General features: G+C 38.8%; 1 protein-coding gene across 1 annotated transcript; it reads right to left on the reverse strand.

Annotated features, from left to right (window-relative positions):
- Window positions 1-1,054: 1,054 nt before the first annotated feature.
- Window positions 1,055-18,227, reverse strand: LOC131931776 (endothelin-converting enzyme homolog; the record flags this gene model as incomplete). The annotated part of the gene is given in 16 exon segments (XM_059288604.1): window positions 1,055-3,844; window positions 4,411-4,484; window positions 5,433-5,531; window positions 5,953-6,030; window positions 6,202-6,350; window positions 6,501-6,597; window positions 6,925-7,110; window positions 7,533-7,610; window positions 8,510-8,608; window positions 9,375-9,449; window positions 10,117-10,264; window positions 12,676-12,824; window positions 14,262-14,351; window positions 14,706-14,864; window positions 15,111-15,170; window positions 18,030-18,227. Coding segments are annotated over 16 exon segments (1,839 nt in total), but the record flags the coding sequence as incomplete, so codon positions are not given.
- Window positions 18,228-19,242: the final 1,015 nt, after the last annotated feature.

Consider the following 19,242-nt stretch of genomic DNA (forward strand, 5'->3'; position numbering starts at 1 on the left):
AGTGCACCTTGTTTAGACAATGCATTGAAACGATTACTTCATGAAGAAAGCAAAATTCATTTTAAAAAACCTGAGATAAACGAAAATTATACTTTTGTCTCGTTTCATGATCGGAAAGAAAATATGTTTATACATTTTTTATCTAGCAAGTACAAATTAATTAAGAATTATCTTCGTTGTAATATGAAATATTATTTTTTTTCCCCTTTCTTTTTGTTGAGATATGAAATGCTTATCAAAATTTCAAATTAAATTTTATTACTGATAATTATTTAGTAATATATAATACTAACATTTTTCGGGAGAACGGCCTTCTGAAAATTGACTTTGGGGCACTTGTCGCATTCTGGCAAGTGTCCATTCGGGAAATCGGCCTTGGGACTAACGGCATTCGGGCAATTGTCTTTCGGGAATTCGTCGTAGACCCGAAAGAAGCACCGAAATTAAAACAACTGTTATGTAGCTGTAACACCTTTTAGATAAGAAATTTAAAAGAATAATATACAATTGTTTGCCTTGTCTAATATTTTCATCTCACATTTCATCTGTGTAATTGAATATATTTTACAAAACATGAAAGTGATCTCACCAAATAAAAATAAAAACATAGAAAAAAAATAATTTAAGCTTACATCAGCAGTTTTAAAATAAGTACAAAATCATAGTAAATTCTATTTTGTGTACATTTAAAAAATAAATAAAATATAAGATATTTTTTTATCTACACGTATGGCTGTTAATTGAGTCACTAAATTAAAATCAGGTCAGACATATTTACTAGAAGACATAAAACAAATTTAGTACTAAAAGTGATATGTGAAACTTAACACCATAAAATAGTTTTAATGTTTTTTCATTGTATTTAGTTTCCTGAGAAATTTATTTTAAAATCTCTGTTTGAATGGTAATTTAATATTTCTCATTAATTATTTGTTTACTTCACCACTCGACAGCGAAATAAAAAAAAAATAAAAGCATTTTTATCAGTGATCACTCAATAATCGCCATCTAATAAAATACTTTTATTTATAAACAAATGAAAATAGAAGTAAAAAAAAGTACCAAATATTTTTTATTCAATTATATAAATTTTGGCATTTCATGAAAACAAAATCTGGGTAACATTTTTAGACACGCTAAATCAGCAAATCTAAAAATAATACAGAAAGACATTTATCGTACAGAAAGACAAATAATTTCTATAATACAGTAAGACATTAATAAGATTATAAAAATATATTAAATATGTAGTATATTTTAGAATATAGGGGCTACAAATGTAACAAGCTCTTATAACAAAATATAAACTCTACAAAATGGAAGTGTATAAAAGTATAAACGCAAAATTAGATTATTATTTATATTATAATAAGCTTTAAGTCTAAGCATGACCAAGAGCGTGCGATGGGCGTCTAAGGGGTGGGGAGGGGGCTATATGCTCATTAAGCCCTATAAAGTGAGGACTTGCCTGTATAGTGGCACTGTTGTTTTTGTTCTAGTTATTTTTGCTCAGATGTCTTTCAGATGTGTTGATTTTAAGAAATAAATACTCGGCAGATGATTGGGATTCTCATATGTGAGTATCAAGCCCCCAGCACGCCCCTTTCGCCCCCATACACACCCACACACACCCGCATTGACCCATTCAACAAATGATCTTTTATATATATATATATATATATATATATATATATATATATATATATATATATATATATATATATATATATATATACATATATATTGGCGTTACAAGGCGGTGCGGACCGGGTGACATCGTTTCCCCACGAACAAGAATCGTAAAATTTACTGACCAAACAATGTTTTATCCAGGTAGAATACAAAAAAAAATGCAGGGGAATGGGGTCGACACCAAACCAAAAATATATAATTGTTGGAGGGGAGGGGGGTGACACCCTCACTCACAGCACCAGGTGACACTCGACCTAGTGACGCCACTTATTATAAATTTATGCATATATATATATATATATATATATATATATATATATATATATATATATATATATATATATATATATATATTCTAAATATAGCATAACAACTACTTAAAAGTAAAAACAAAACATTTATAATACATTTTCAGTGTATAATAACAAAGGAATGTTAAAAACAGCAACACAAATCAACTTGTTAGTTCATTCATAAAACTTTGGCGATACCGAGGGTTTATTTTAAGACCGGGAAAACCTGATGGTATATAAATAGTTTAATGTTGTGAATGCAGCGCATGTTCAGGGGAAATAACTCTCAGCACTAATGCACGTGTATTATTATGCAAATTTATTGTAACACAGAATAATTAAACATCGAAAATTTGAACACCTATACTTAAAAACAGTAGATGTCGAAGATAGAAAATATAGGTTGGTAAAGGGTTGGGAATTATATGAATAACATCGTTAGACTTCATGTATTAGGGTTTAGATTTGAGGAGAGGGGGATAATTTGGGGGGGGGGGGGGTAAGGAGGCAAGGGCAAGTCAATTTTTTTTTTACAAAAATATATTTCCTTGTATTACCAAACAATAAACAGTTTTTGAACAATTTGTTGTATTACTCAGTACTACATGGTATTTTCTCCAGATATATATATATATATATATATATATATATATATATATATATATATGTTCAAATTTTCGTAACATATTTACATAGTGTATTTCAGACGTAGGCAGCCCCTTTTCCCCAAGCCTAGCTACGCCTCTGAGAAACTATAACATTTCACCATAGAAAAATACTAACACACACATTCCAAGCTTATAAGGTCGACGTTTTTTTGAAAATTCCCAGGCTTCAACGTACACACTAAGGAATTCAGCAAGCTCACTTATAACAGTCGCACTTTGACCTCTAGTCCACCCACAACAGTCGCATGTTGACCACTAGTCCACCCACAACAGTCGCATGTTGAACTCTAGTCCACCCACAACTGTCGCACGTTGACCACTAGTCCACCCACAACAGTCGCATGTTGACCACTAGTCCACCCACAACAGTCGCATGTTGACCTCTAGTCCACTCACAACAGTCGCACGTTGACCACTAGTCCACCCACAACAGTCGCACGTTGACCACTAGTCCACCCACAACAGTCGCACGTTGACCACTAGTCCACCCACAACAGTCGCATGTTGACCTCTAGTCCACTCACAACAGTCGCATGTTGACCACTAGTCCACCCACAACAGTCGCATGTTGACCTCTAGTCCACCCACAACAGTCGCACGTTGACCACTAGTCCACCCACAACAGTCGCATGTTGACCTCTAGTCCACCCACAACAGTCGCATGTTGACCACTAGTCCACCCACAACAGTCGCATGTTGACCTCTAGTCCACCCACAACAGTCGCATGTTGACCTCTAGTCCACCCACAACAGTCGCACGTTGACCACTAGTCCACCCACAACAGTCGCATGTTGACCTCTAGTCCACTCACAACAGTCGCATGTTGACCACTAGTCCACCCACAACAGTCGCATGTTGACCTCTAGTCCACCCACAACAGTCGCACGTTGACCACTAGTCCACCCACAACAGTCGCATGTTGACCTCTAGTCCACCCACAACAGTCGCATGTTGACCTCTAGTCCACCCACAACAGTCGCATGTTGACCACTAGTCCACCCACAACAGTCGCATGTTGACCTCTAGTCCACCCACAACAGTCGCATGTTGACCTCTAGTCCACCCACAACAGTCGCACCTTGACCTCTCACTAGACCAGAGTACACGTTTGTTTTGGTGCCATTGGTTCCTCTTCTTTACACTGAAACGCTTGTCTAAACTCTGGTAGCTGGGACACTGCCAGATTCACCCTGCAAAAATGGACAATATAAACCTGCATATATATATATATATATATATATATATATATATATATATATATATATATGATAAGTCCATATTCGGCACTATATATATATATATATATATATATATATATATATATATATATATATATATATATATATATATATATATATAGTGCCGAATATGGACTTATCAGTTGTCCTGAGATCATTTGTCATGGAACCATGTTTATATCACTATCCTCTTATATTCCGAGGAAGTTAAAAACAGAAGAACTATTTCACCTGCCCCGAATATGAAAACATTGAACTAAATGTAATGTATTTAGACATCATAGAATAAAAATGTCCAATCTATTTAAAATATGTAACATTTGACGTATTTACAGTTTTTTTTTATTTTTTATTTTTATTTAAAACGTACACTAGTCTTCTTTATATTTTAAATTCAAATCTCATTGCTTCTCAGTACACTAAATAACAATGCTTATCATTTAGTGTAAACTGTTAGTAGTTACTGTAGATGTGCCGTATATAAAATAGTTGAAGAATGAAAGAAAACCAGCAGTTACCTCTCTTTACTTGGGTACACACGGGACAGAACTCTTGTCAGCTTCAACATATCGGCCGTGTTTTGACAGTTCGCCTGGATCAAACAATACATTCAGGTGTAAAAAATAATAATAATAATAATAAAAATACTTTTGTTATTATTATTCTTGTAACGTGGAATCTCTTAGACCAGGATTGGTATAAAATTTGTATTGGGCGTATGTGCTAAGAAGATCCATACATATTAACATAACGAGTTCGTGAAATTTCAGATTCAAATTTTAGGAAAGTACATAATAAAAAGTTAGTTTCGGAAATTTCCGTCTTCTAATTTAACATCGCACACGACATGGTTGGGCGGCAGTGAGTAGAAGCGCTAACCCGAAAGTCCAGAGTTCAGATCCCGCTGAACATCACTTGCCGTTACGAGATGTTTGAATAACCCTACAAATAGGATGTCAATACAAAGCGAGACACCAAAACATCGTTCTATCACTTCGATAAGCTTTTCCATACCAAATCCATTACCCCCACCCTTCTTCAAACCACTAACACCACAACAGTAATCATTATCACCACTATCACCACCGCCACCAACACCAGCAATATCACCGACACACACCCTTTCACCTCCACAACCACCATTACTTCTATCACTATCACCTCCACCAGCACCATCGCCACTATCACCACCACCACCCCTAGGATTATCATCGCCCCACCGCATCAGCACCATAAACACCATTCACCATTATCACCAACACCACCAGCAGCAACATCACCGCCCTACCCTATTACCAACATAAGCACCATCACCACTATCATTAACACCACCACCAGCAACATCATCAAAATTACTATCACCACCACCAGCAACATCACCATTATCACTATCACCTGCACCAGGACGAGCACCATTATCACCATCACCACTACCGCCAGCAACATCACCACACCATCACCACCATAAGCACCACACCATCACCAAAGCACGTACACCAACCCTGTCGTCATATAATACACATACAGAGCTGTGACTTACCTGAGCGTAGGCGACAAAGAACATCTGATCGATCGTGTACTTGTGTATACCTGCAGGTAGTTTCTCTTCCTCCCGCTCAGATATCAGTTTCTTGTAAGCCTGGGGGTGACAACATCATTGCCATTACTAGATCGTATGAACTTGGAAATATGCAATACTGTACACAGACGTACATACCGTTTCTTCCTCATCTACCAACTACAGTTTAAATCTGTGCTAAGTGATCATTAACGTCTAGGCACACCCAAAAATGCACCAGATATTCAACTATGTCGACCCATCTATGTCCTCCATCCCCCAATCCCTCTGTCAACCCACCTCTGTACCCTACCTGCCATCACCCCCCCCCCTTCCCGTGAAGTTTTGGCCTACTCACATTGTACCCTACCTGCCCACCCATCCTCCCCCAACGCCCCCTTCCCTTAAAAGTTTAGCTTATTCACCCTGTACCCTCCCTACCTACCCACCCACCCATCCTCCCCCACCCCTCCCCCACCCCTTGAAGTTATGACCTACTCACCCTGTAGGCTAACTTTAATCCGCTTGTATCCGCCAACATAAGAGGGGCGTGTACCGTGGCATAGCTGGAGACGTTGACCTAGACGAGGGGAGATAAACTCACGTCAAATAATCAACATTTAAACACATAGGCCTATATCATGGGGTTAAAGAAATATTTTGTTACTAAGCGTATACATATATATATATATATATATATATATATATATATATATATATATATATATATATATATATATAGTTGTCTCACCGTGTACTGATTATCTCCTAAAGTAAAAGGCCCAATGATGAGACCTTTCTGCGCATCCACAGCACACTGATGGATCTCCTTGTAGTTGTAAAACGTCTGATTACTCCACCACGTGCCTAAGTTGCTGCCGTCGAGCTTGTATTGGTTGCCTAGAGACAGATCATGTGACTAGTGGTTATATCATTTGTCTATGGTCCTCACCAACACAATACCACAATAGGACCTTTGACCTACACAATACCCAACAGTTTTAGGCCCTAGGCCCACACAATAACAAAAAATGTTATTGGAGCACTCACCAATTAGGTCAACAGAATGTATCAGGTGAGAGGCGATTAACGAACCGATACTTCCATAGTTGTAGTAGTCGGGTCCTCCATGGTCAAAAAGTGGGTTCTGTCGGGATATATATATATATATATATATATATATATATATATATATATATATATATATATATATATATATATATATATATATATATATATATATACAATATATATACATATATATATATGTGTATGTGTGTGTGTGTATTTTTTATGTATGTATGTGTGTGTGTTAATATAAGGATAGCCTTGGTGAAAATCCAAAAAAATTAATATCCTCTCTGAAATGAATGTAGACCTACCAAAAATGGATTTGAGGTGATTACTTTAATCTTTTAAACCTAAACCTACTGTCATCGCGATTAACCAAACGGTCACCTAGAGCACTGAGTACCTGAAAGAGTGCCGAGGTTGCGATGAGCTCGTGCCAGGGGTTGAAGTACTCAACAGCGGGTTGATAGACGGGATACGCCCACGTCGTTCTGGCGTCCGGTTTTTTCATCAACTCGTTCATTCTGATGCGCGTCCATTGGTTCATGTTTAGTATGTTGCCAAAGTGGTCTTTATCCGTTATGTTAATCTGGGGCACATGCATATATATATATATATATATATATATATATATATATATATATATATATATATATATATATATATATATATATATATATCAGGGTTATATGACCACATGTTCGGTCTTGTCATTGCGTTATTAGTTTATTTTCTTGCTGCCTTTTAAAGTTACTTTTAATAATTTAAATTCAAACTTACAATTACTTCTTTACTTCCTTATACTTATCTCACTTACTTCCTTATAATTATCTCACTTTAAAATTCCTCACTTTCTAACTTACAATTACCTCAATATTTTGCTTATAATTACCCCACTTTCTAACATATAATTACCACACTATCTGGCATATAAATTACCTAAGTGCGACACGTACCTTTGCGTACAAGTTGTCTATGTAAGTGATATAAATTACTAAGTGCGACACGTACCTTTGCGTACAAGTTGTCTATGTAAGTGTCATTGATCAAGTACTCAGCGTGTCCAATTTTGTATAGACTACCCTGTATCTGGAAATAATTTGGGCAATACGGAATTTTTATTCTATTTTGATTAAAGATTAATTAATTTTAACTATATCAAAAAATTTAAACAAAGTTTTAATTATATTTTTATTAAAGCTGTATTTAAACTTACTAAGATTTCAGCTCCATTTTATCTGGGTTTATTTTTATTAAAGCTGAATTCATTTTAATCTCAATGAAATCTGACTTTTGTTGAGTATTAAAAAACATTTAAGTAATATAAACCTCAAAGCAACGTTAAACTTTAAGGTGTTTTTGAATGGGATGGCTAGTCCAACATATCAGTTTAACATAAACCCAGTCCAACACACAGTTAAACACAAACTCAGTCCAACACAAACACAAAATCAGTCCAACACAAACACAAAGTCAGTCCAACACAAAGTTAAACACAAACAAAACTTAAAGCAAATACAATAATAACAAACTCCGCAATATGACTTTTGCTAGCGTGTGACTCCCCTAATAGGAATGCTATAATCTTCACGTAATATCTCAGTGTTTAGCATGCCCAGATATTCTCTCATGACGCTAATAGACCTACAAGCCTTCTCGTCTTCATCTTTTTCTGTGTTCTTAATTGTAATGCTGGACAGTGTTTCCTCTAACATACTACTACTAAAGTACTACATGTCAATTTGTAATGCGGCATTTAGACTGTCGATTTCCGCCTGCTTTTCTTACTGGACTTGCTTCCATAGCCTGTGACCAACCACGAATAGACTTCAATCCAGCTGTTGTTTGATGTTTAGAGTCCTTTCTTTGATTAGTTCCTGTCCCGACTATCAAGCCGCATCTGCTGAGAACTTAACGTTTTATCAGCCGCGACCAGTACCGACACGACCACTAACCTTGCAATGTTCTAGAAAGTTTTTAAAATCTACCTTTTCGATAGCCAGATTTTTTGTCTCAGCGGTCATCCATTGGACATTTCTTAACTCATTGACCAACTCATCTTTTATGCGTCCAATTATTTCTGTCGCCTAGGAAAATAAATATAGCAGTATACAATATGACCATAGGATGAAAGCTTCCAAATTGTAGTATACAATAGTTGTATTAATTAGTAAATGGGAATTATAAATTAGACGGGAGTTGAATAATGAAGGAAGGAAGTTACTTGAGGAAGGAAGGTCCAGGGAGAATGTCAAGGAAAAAGGGGGGGGGGGGGGGTCATTGTGAATACATAGGCGGCGTTGTCATGGAAAAGGGGGGGGTCATTGTGAATACATAGGCAGCGTTGTCATGGAAAAGGCGGGGGGGTCATTGTGAATACATAGGCAGCGTTGTCATGGAAAAGGGGGGGGTCATTGTGAATACATAGGCAGCGTTGTCATGGAAAAGGGGGGGTCATTGTGAATACATAGGCAGCGTTGTCATGGAAAAGGGGGGTCATTGTGAATACATAGGCAGCGTTGTCATGGAAAAGGGGGGGGGGGGGTCATTGTGAATACATAGGCAGCGTTGTCATGGAAAAGGGGGGTCATTGTGAATACATAGGCAGCGTTGTCAAGAAAGAAAGTCCTATCAGGAAAAAATTGCCTAAATTGCTAGCAGTAGGAAAGTAAAGAATGTGCTAAAAAAGCAATGTCCTTGCAGAAGGGAGGTCTCTACAATGTTGGGTATATAAGAAATTATTATATGAGATTTTATGATAAAAGAGCAGGACATTTTAGTACAATCTAACTTAACAATACCGCAGATTAAATCTTTTAGCAGTGTAAGATAGGTCAAAGTTGACAGACTGACCTCGACCTTGTTCTCTTGTTTGATGAAATATTTGACATACTCAGCGTTGATGGCGTCAGCCATAGTCTGCCTGGCCTAGTGGGGGGGGGGGGGAGGAAAAAAAAATTAAAGCGTCAAGGTCATGACCTTCACAAATCGAGAGGTAATGATCATTAGTATTGGAATAAATTTTAGATAAATCCTGTATTTAAAAAACTCTTTAAAACACTTTTTACGCCTGTGAAAACTGGCTCACAAGACTGATTTCAGTAATCTACTATAACTAATGAGATTACAAAATACATATTATGCATTGTTATCGGAAATACACTTAGCTGGAAAGTCAAAATATAGTTGACTACATAAAACTGACTAAAATCCATAGACAGAGATACATTGAGACTTAACAGACTTTTTTTTTCTAAATGAAAATCCTTTTGAAGGCTTTAAACCTATAAAAATTAAATGCAGTTTAAACTAGAACGTATGCAGCTTTTTAAAACATCTTATGTTATGCAGCCCTTAAATGTATGCATCTAATGTTGTCGTGTGTTCTATTCACTTCTGTGAAATATTTATCAATGATACTATCTTGTCTCATGTCATGCTCACCTTTGTAAAACACCTGTCCATGTCTCTATGTTGTCACCTGCTCACCTTTGTAAAACACCTGTCTCATGTCCTGCTCACCTTTGTAAAACACATGTCCATGTCTCTATGTTGTCACCTGCTCACCTTTGTAAAACACCTGTCACCTGCTCACCTTTGTAAAACACCTGTTCAGGTCGGTCTTCTCGTCCACCTTGTTGTTGATGAAAGACTCCAGATTTTGCTTGACGTGCGTGTAGTCCCAGCTCAGCTCACCTGCGAAAAAGTCCATCAGCTGCCAGACCAGGTAGTTGTGGATTTTTCTGGAACAGAGGTCAGGTTGACATTAGTCACGTGCCCGGTGTTGAGTACAGTTATAACAACACCGTGGGAAATTAAAAGATAACAGCAATGTTATTGGTTTAGACAAATATGTGTGGCCTTGGTGTTTGAATGTAAGACTGAGACAAATATGTGTGGCCTTGGTGTTTGAATGTAAGACTGAGACAAATATGTGTGTCTTTGTTGTTCGAATGTAAGACTGAGACAAATATGTGTGTCTTTGTTGTTCGAATGTAAGACTGAGACAAATATGTGTGGCCTTGGTGTTTGAATGTAAGACTGAGACAAATATGTGTGTCTTTGTTGTTCGAATGTAAGACTGAGACAAATATGTGTGTATTTGTTGTTCGAATGTAAGACTGAGACAAATATGTGTGTATTTGTTGTTCGAATGTAAGACTGAGACAAATATGTGTGTATTTGTTGTTCGAATGTCAGACTGAGACCATTATATATGTGTGAATTTGGTGTTCGAATGTCAGACTGAGACCTATATATGTGTCCTAAGTCTACGAATGTAAGACTGAGACAAATATATGTGTCTTTGGTGTTTGAATGTAAGACTGAGACAAATATATGTGTCTTTGGTGTTTGAATGTAAGACTGAGACAAATATGTGTGGCCTTGGTGTTCGAATGTCAGACTGAGACCTATATATGTGTCCTACGTCTACGAATGTAAGACTGAGACAAATATGTGTCTTTGGTGTTTGAATGTAAGACTGAGACAAATATGTGTGTCTTTGGTGTTTGAATAAAAGACTGAGACAAATATATGTGTCCTTGGTGTTCGAATATAAGACTGAGATAAATATGTGTGTCCTTGGTGTTCGAATGTAAGACTGAGACAAATATATGTGTCCTTGGTGTTCGAATATAAGACTGAGATAAATATGTGTGTCCTTGGTGTTCGAATGTAAGACTGAGACAAATATATGTGTGACCTTGGTGTAAGGCTTAGACAAATATGTGTGTCTTTGGTGTATGAATGTAAGACTGCTCTTGATGAAACGAAGTTTTTAAAACGTTTGTAGTTTTTGGTTTAGGATGTTCGTTATTAAAACGTAGTCCGGTGTATTGAAACTCGGTACATTCATGGTATAATATTCGTATCTCTAGATTTTGCTGACGTGAGTATTCGTAACCCGAGGTATTGATGAATAATGGTGTTCGTAGTAGGGGACATTCGTAGTCTGGGAGATTAATAGCTTGTTTTTCCAAACCCCGTAGCCTTGTGTAACTTATCGTGTAGACGGCACAAAGATACAATCTATTTTAGTTTACCCGATTAAGCCAGGTACTGATTTAAGCTGAGTGGACACGGTCATGTTTAAATAGACCCTCAAACCCGAATCCAGCAAGGGGTCATCCATTTATGATGTCCACAATTTTTTTTTTATTTTGGACCTCCTCCCCCCCCCCACCCGTCCACAAAAATCCACTTTTTTTAACACGTTTTTCTTAACTCAGCTTCGCGTTTGTTTGTTTGGTTGTTTGGATGTTTGTTGTTAAAATTGACATCGAAAATTAGCCCACTTCTGATTGCTCTAGAGACCTGAAATTTGGCATGCATGCTACTTTCGCCTAACAATTTCAGATGCAATCATAAAAACTAGCAATTAGTGACCGTAATTAGCTTAATTTAATTACGCCCCAAGGACCATAAAATTGAGGACATGATTTCTAAAGATACCGACAAGACTGGAGGCCTATTGACCCAGTTACTTCGGCCCCAATCGATGTGAGCGCGCTGGCCGTGATCGTATAGTGGTTAGTACTTCGCGTTGTGGCCGCGACAACCCAGGTTCGAATCCTGGTCGCTCAAGATTTTTAGTCCGTGTATTTATAAACACTTTTTTAAAAACCACGTTTTTCATGTGTAGCAACGGACTAAAAAGGAGAAAATAAAATACTTAAAAAAACTTTTTAAAAAACCACGTTTTTCTTGTGGACTAAAAAGTAGAAAATAAAATTTTCTTTTGTGCTTCCTCGAGCTGTGCAGGTTCTTGTGATGACTGACAAAAAACGTGGGTCGGGCAGATGGGTCGGGAAATTTGATGGTGAACGTACCCACGTTTTATGTCAGTCATCACAAGAATCTGCACAGCTCGAGGAAGCACAAAAGAAAATTTTATTTTCTACTTTTTAGTCCACAAGAAAAACGTGGTTTTTTTAAAAGTTTTTTTAAGTATTTTATTCTTTATAAAAGTCCATATGCGTCCACAAAAGTCAGTTTTTTCGGACCCCCCCCCCCCCCCACGCGTGTGGACGTCATAAATGGATGACCCCCAACCAAGCGGTCTAGTGGAGATTGTGTAAAGGGGAGGCTACTCTTAAATTCAACTCAAATTGAAAAAAAAAATTCATTAAAATAAAATGTCAAGGTCACTGACCTTTTCCCCACATCAGTCTGCAGGAGATCTGAAATCTTCGGGCCCAGCTTGTGAAAATAGTCCTTCAGTAGAACGGCGACCGTCGTGGTATCCTTGAACCGTTCCGGTATGTCGTTGAACAGGGTCTTGAGGTAGTCCACGAAATCCAGCTAGAAACAAAAAGCCATCTATATATATATATATATATATATATATATATATATATATATATATATATATATATATATATAATTCTCCTCTTCGAGCCGTTAGAAAACAAGCTGCAAACGCTCTCCCTACCTCCCCACCCCTACATGGTTTTAGTGAGCTGTGTTCACTCTAAATGTTTACAAGCAGAGCCAACGATTTTAAACGTAAGGGGGGGGGAGGGGGGGGGAAGGAAGGGGGGGGGGGGTTTATGGTCCTTAACGAGCTACTTATAGTGTTTTAAAGAAATATTTTCAGTGTCAGCGTTGGTACTGTCGAATTCACAAATTATGAATTATTGAAAATTAGAAACAACTAAATAGCGGCGTATGTTATGCCGCGGGCCGGCTCGTATATATATAATTCTCTTCTGGGAGACGCTAGAAAACAAGATGTAAGCCCGCTCCCAACCACCCCCAACCCTACATGGTCTGGTGAGCTGTGGTTCACGCTAAATGTTTACATTCGTAGAGCCGGGTTTAGTGACGGCTATTAGGGGCAGATAATTTAGTTTGAAACGATTTTAAACTTCGGGGAGGTAGCTAAGAGGAGGCTGCTTTCACGGGGGGTGTAGGGGTAGGGGTTGGGGGAAAGGAGGATGGGGGTAGGGGTTGGGGGAAAGGAGGGTGGGGGTAGTATCGTTCTTAACGACCTACTGATAGTGTTTTAAAGCAAATATTTTCAGTGGCAGCATTGGTACTGTCGAATTCACAAATTATGAATTACTGAAAAGTAGAAAATAAAACAACTAAATAGAGGCATATGATATGCCTCGGGTCGGCTCGTAGTAAAGAAACCACCCACGTCAAACAAGCAGCGAACAGACAAAATAAACCACATAAGTAAACAACCAACGATGTTAACAGAAAACATAAAGCAAATAATTTTTGACAATGGTTACATTTTTAAAAAACCGCGCACCCTGTCTGATATTTCGATAAATGAATTCGTATTTTTGTAAACAGTCCGTCTTTGTTATCCCCAAGTTATGAAAGGTATCCATTAGTGCTGAGTTGGCTCAATTTTAGACTTTTTTATTTAAAATATTTTTTACCATTAAATTTTGTGTTTCGGACCTTTTTTTGCGTGAGGGAGGGGGGGGGGCAGTTAAAACTTGCGTGAGGGAGGGGGGGGGCTACATTTTTCGATGGGGGGGGGGGGGCAGTGGTAAAAGTATATATTTAAGATGCCTTAAAGAACCATTGGTTAAATTGATCTCAAGGTTAAAATCTATTTCGGGATTATGATACCACAAGTGGGACTGTACAGCTGGTCGCACGCCCGGTTGTAAATTTTTTAAACAATTTTTTTTTTCGCGACCGAGTGGTTTACAATCTGGGGAGGTCACGACCTTGGAGAGGTAGGTGTTTAGTGGAGAGTGTTGGTGAGTACACGCTTACCTGGTTGTCAAAAAGTTCGGTCAGTTGAGCGAGTGTCAGCCTGTTCTCCTCGTTGTGGGGCTCGTTTTGTTTGGTCGTGTATGGGATGGTCTGTTAAATATCATCGTAACATTGTCAAAACATCATTAAAGCATCATCAAAACATCATCAAAACATCATCAAAACATAAGCAAAACATAAGCAAAACATCAGCAAAACAAGAGCAAACATCAAAAGACCATAAAAAACACTAGCTTAACATCAGCAAACAACATGAAAACATCAGAATTTTTAACCCAAATCAAAACATCATCAAAACATCAAGTAATTATCAAATAAAACTTCAACTAGCAATCATCTGTTCTGGCAGTCAATTACCTTGGCAACCAGAAGCTCGAGTCACTCACCGTGGCAACCAGAAGCTCGCGTCACTCACCGTGGCAACCAGAAGCTCGCGTCACTCACCTTGGCAACCAGAAGCTCCACCTCAAAGGCGTCACTCAGGAACTCCTCGACCCTAACGGCCACATCCGTGTCGTTCCCCACCACCATGTTGAGGTTTTTGGCGTCTGCCACCATCTTCTCCGCCACCGCCCGCATGTAAACTTTGTAGGCGTCCACAAACTGGTCAAGTCATCGGCCCAGTGGAAGTCAAGTTAGGTTGTTGATATATATATATATATATATATATATATATATATATATATATATATATATATATATATATATATATATATATATATATATATATATATATATGTGTGTGTGTGTGTGTGTGTGTGTGTGTGTGTGTGTGTGTGTGTCGGTGTGTGTGTGTGTGTCGGTGTGTGAGTCGGTGTTAATATATGTATGTATATTATGTAGGCCTACCTGTCTATAATTTTCATTGGTATAAATCATATATTGCAATCCAATTCCACCGTAAGTAAACTGAAATTGAAAACATGAGAATAAAAAAAAGCCCTGTATTTAAATCTAAAAAGTGCAACTTTTTGGGATTTTTCACAACTGAATAGCTATTACTTGAAATGACGTTAAAACCAGTTGTTATTTTGTATTTTACTTTTTCCTTACTTATATTGAAATAATAACGATTGAATATTCTATTGTCATCGGAAACAAAGCTTCCCAGAAAATTTCAGCGAGCTAGCTAACTGGGAAGTGCCCGAAATTTCGATCGCAAGATTTGATTGGAAAACAAACAAACAGACGCGAAAGCAAGTTAAAGAAAACGTGGGAAAATACCTGGTTACTATTAAAAACATACACTATTCCATATGAATGCTAGACATTTAAAATAAATTATATATCGTAGAAGTGGAGCAGTAGATGGGAGCAGTAGATGGGAGCAGTAAATGGGAGCAGTAAATGGGAATTGTAGATTGGAGCAGTAGTTGGGAGCAGTAAACGGGAGCAGTGGATGGGAGCAGTAGATGGGAGCAGTAGATAGGAGCAGTAGATGGGAGCAGTAGATGGGAGCAGTAGATTGGAGCATTAGATGGGAGCAGTAGATGGGGGCAGTAGATGGGAGCAGAAGATGGTAGCAGTAGATGGGAGCAGTAGATGGGAGCAGTAGATGGGAGCAGTAGATGGGAGCAGTAGATGGGAGCAATAGATGGAAGCAGTAGATGGGAGGGGAGCAGTAGATGGAAGCAGTAGATGGTAGCAGTAGATTGGAGCAGTAGATGGGAGCAGTAGATGGGATCAGTATATGGGAGCAGTAGATGGAAGCAGTAGATGGGAGCAGTAGATGGGAGCAGTAGATGGGAGCAGTAGATGGAATCAGTAGATTGGAGCAGTAGATGGGAGCAGTAGATTGGAGCAGTAGATGGGAGCAGTAGATGGGATCAGTATATGGGAGCAGTATATGGGAGCAGTAGATGGAAGTAGATTGGAGCAGTAGATGGGAGCAGTAGATTGGAGCAGTAGATGGGAGCAGAAGATGGGAGCAGTTGATGGAAGCAGTAGATGGGAGCAGTAGATGGGAGCAGTAGATGAGAGAAGTAGATGGGAGCAGTAGATGGGAGCAGTAGATGGGAGCAGTATATGGGAGCAGAAGATGGGAGCAGTAGATTGGAGCAGTATATGGGATCAGTATATGGGAGCGGTAGATGGAAGCAGTAGATGGAAGCAGTTGATGGGAGCAGTAGATGGGAGCAGAAGATGGGAGCAGTTGATGGGAGCAGTAGATGGGAGCAGAAGATGGGAGCAGTTGATAGATGCAGTAAATGAGAGAAGTAGATGGGAGCAGTAGATGGGAGCAGTAGATGGGAGCAGTAGATGAGAGCAATAGATGGGAGCAGTAGATGGGAGCAGTAGATGGGAGCAGTAGATGGGAGCAGTAGATGGGAGCAGTAAATGGGAGGGGAGCAGTAGATGGAAGCAGTAGATGGGAGCAGTAGATATGAGCAGTAGTTGGGAGGGGAGCAGTAGATAGGAGCAGTAGAGGCAGGTAGATGGGAGCAGTAGATGGGAGCAGTAGATGGGAGCAGTAGATGGGAGCAGTAGATGGGAGCAGTAGAGGCAAGTAGATGGGGGTAGTAGATGGGAGCAGTAGATGGGCGCAGAAGATGGGAGCAGTAGATGGGAGCAGTAGATGGTAGGAGAGCAGTAAATGGGAGGGGAGCAGTAGCTAGGAGCAGTACATGGGAGTAGTAGATGGGAGCAGTAGATGGGAGCAGTAGATGGGAGTAGTAGATGGGAGCAGTAGATGGGAGCAGTAGATGGGAGCAGTACATGGGAGCAGTAGATGGGAGCAGTAGATGGGAGCAGTAGATGGGAGCAGTAGATGGGAGCAGTAGATGGGAGCAGTAGATGGGAGCAGTAGATGGGAGCAGTAGATGGGAGCAGTAGATGGTAGCAGTAGATTGGAGCAGTAGATGGGAGCAGTAGATGGGAGCAGTAGATGGGAGCAGTAGATGGGAGCAGTAGATGGGAGCAGTAGATGGGAGCAGTAGTTGGGAGCAGTAGATGGGAGCAGAAGATGGGAGCAGAAGATGGGAGGGGAGCAGTAGATGGGAGCAGTAGATGGGAGGGGAGCAGTAGATGGGAGCAGTAGATGGGAGCAGTAGATGGGAGCAGTAGATGGGAGCAGTAGATGGGAGCAGTAGATGGGAGCAGTAGATGGGATCAGTATATGGGATCAGTATATGGGAGCAGTAGATGGAAGCAGTAGATGGGAGCACTAGATGGGAGCAGAAGATGGGAGGGGAGCAGTAGATGAGAGCAGTAGATGGGAGCAGTAGATGGGAGCAGTAGATGGGAGCAGTAGATGGGAGCAGTAGATGGGAGCAGTAGATGGTAGCAGTAGATTGGAGCAGTAGATGGGAGCAGTAGATGGGAGCAGTAGATGGGAGCAGTAGATGGGAGCAGTAGATGGGAGCAGTAGTTGGGAGCAGTAGATGGGAGCAGAAGATGGGAGCAGAAGATGGGAGGGGAGCAGTAGATGGGAGCAGTAGATGGGAGGGGAGCAGTAGATGGGAGCAGTAGATGGGAGCAGTAGATGGGAGCAGTAGATGGGAGCAGTAGATGGGAGCAGTAGATGGGATCAGTATATGGGATCAGTATATGGGAGCAGTAGATGGAAGCAGTAGATGGGAGCACTAGATGGGAGCAGAAGATGGGAGGGGAGCAGTAGATGGGAGCAGTATATGGGATCAGTAGATGGGAGCAGTAGATCACAACAGAACAAATCTGTCTAGTCCATCCAGTACAAGCCCGCTACACGGGTCCAACATGTGACACACACACTGTGTATCCACCCAAGGACTAGAACCAAAGTTCACTGACCTCGACGACCCTCTGGTTCCAGTCGAGTGAGTTGACGTTCAGGATGTACGTGAAGAAGGCGTCCACCATGAAGTCGATGTGGACGACCTTGAGCTGCTGGTGGAAGTTGAACTTGGCGACGTCCCAGTTCCCCAGCACGTGCCAACCGCCTAGTGGCGTCAGGACTTTGTCCAGAAATGGTTTCGCGCGTAAACTTGTCTGAGATGGAATTATGAAAAGTGTGAATAATGGTATCGAGATATAATACATTGGGTATATATATATATATATATATATATATATATATATATATATATATATATATATATATATATATATATATATATATATATATATTTATTTATTTATTTATTTATTTATATATATATATATATATATATATATATATATATATATATATATATATATATATATATATATGTGTGTGTGTATTATTTTTGGCAATATGTGTGTATATATATATATATATATATATATATATATATATATATATATATATATATATATATATATATATATATGTATACTTGATTTATCCCTATTTGTGAATATGAAAATGATATTTATGTGTTGTTTTGTTTTTTTAGTTACCTTAGGTAAATTATGAGTTACGAGAATGTGAGGTGTAAACACGAAAGCAGTTTTTTAATTAAAACACTCAGAAGAATTCACAAAAGATAAAATTACCACTCATCAGTACCGTACGCAGGGGGGGGGGGGGGAGCAGGGGGAGCGGGCGCTCCCCCTCTGGCCATTTTTAGCAAAGTGGCGCCTTTTTGAAAACTTTTAAACTCAAAGTTTTAAACAATGATATTTGCAAAAAAAAAAAAAAAAAAAAAAAAAAATTGGTCGGCACATCTATGTAAATACAAGATTTCTTTTCATGCAGCAATTAAGCATTATTGAACTAGTCTAGTAGTGTCTACGTTTACAACACGTATTAAGAGTTGCACCAGTTTGCCATTCTAAAAATAACCATTACGATGCATTGCAATGTTTAAAAAACCTCTACAGGTAGTACCACTTGGCAAGAGGGGTGTTAAGTTTAAGGCAACTGTATAATGTATTTGCTTACGATTAATTGAATTAGAAAATGTTATACATAAAACTTCACACATAATTACTTTATATATGCAGTTTGAATCGTGTGATTAATTAAAAAAAATTACAACACAGAAACAAATACAACTGATGTGGCACCTCTATTTAAATT

This window comes from Physella acuta, unplaced genomic scaffold (assembly GCF_028476545.2).
Source record: "Physella acuta isolate Inbredline_101_S28 unplaced genomic scaffold, ASM2847654v3 ptg002028l, whole genome shotgun sequence".
In the NCBI taxonomy this organism is placed as follows: Eukaryota; Metazoa; Mollusca; class Gastropoda; family Physidae; genus Physella; species Physella acuta.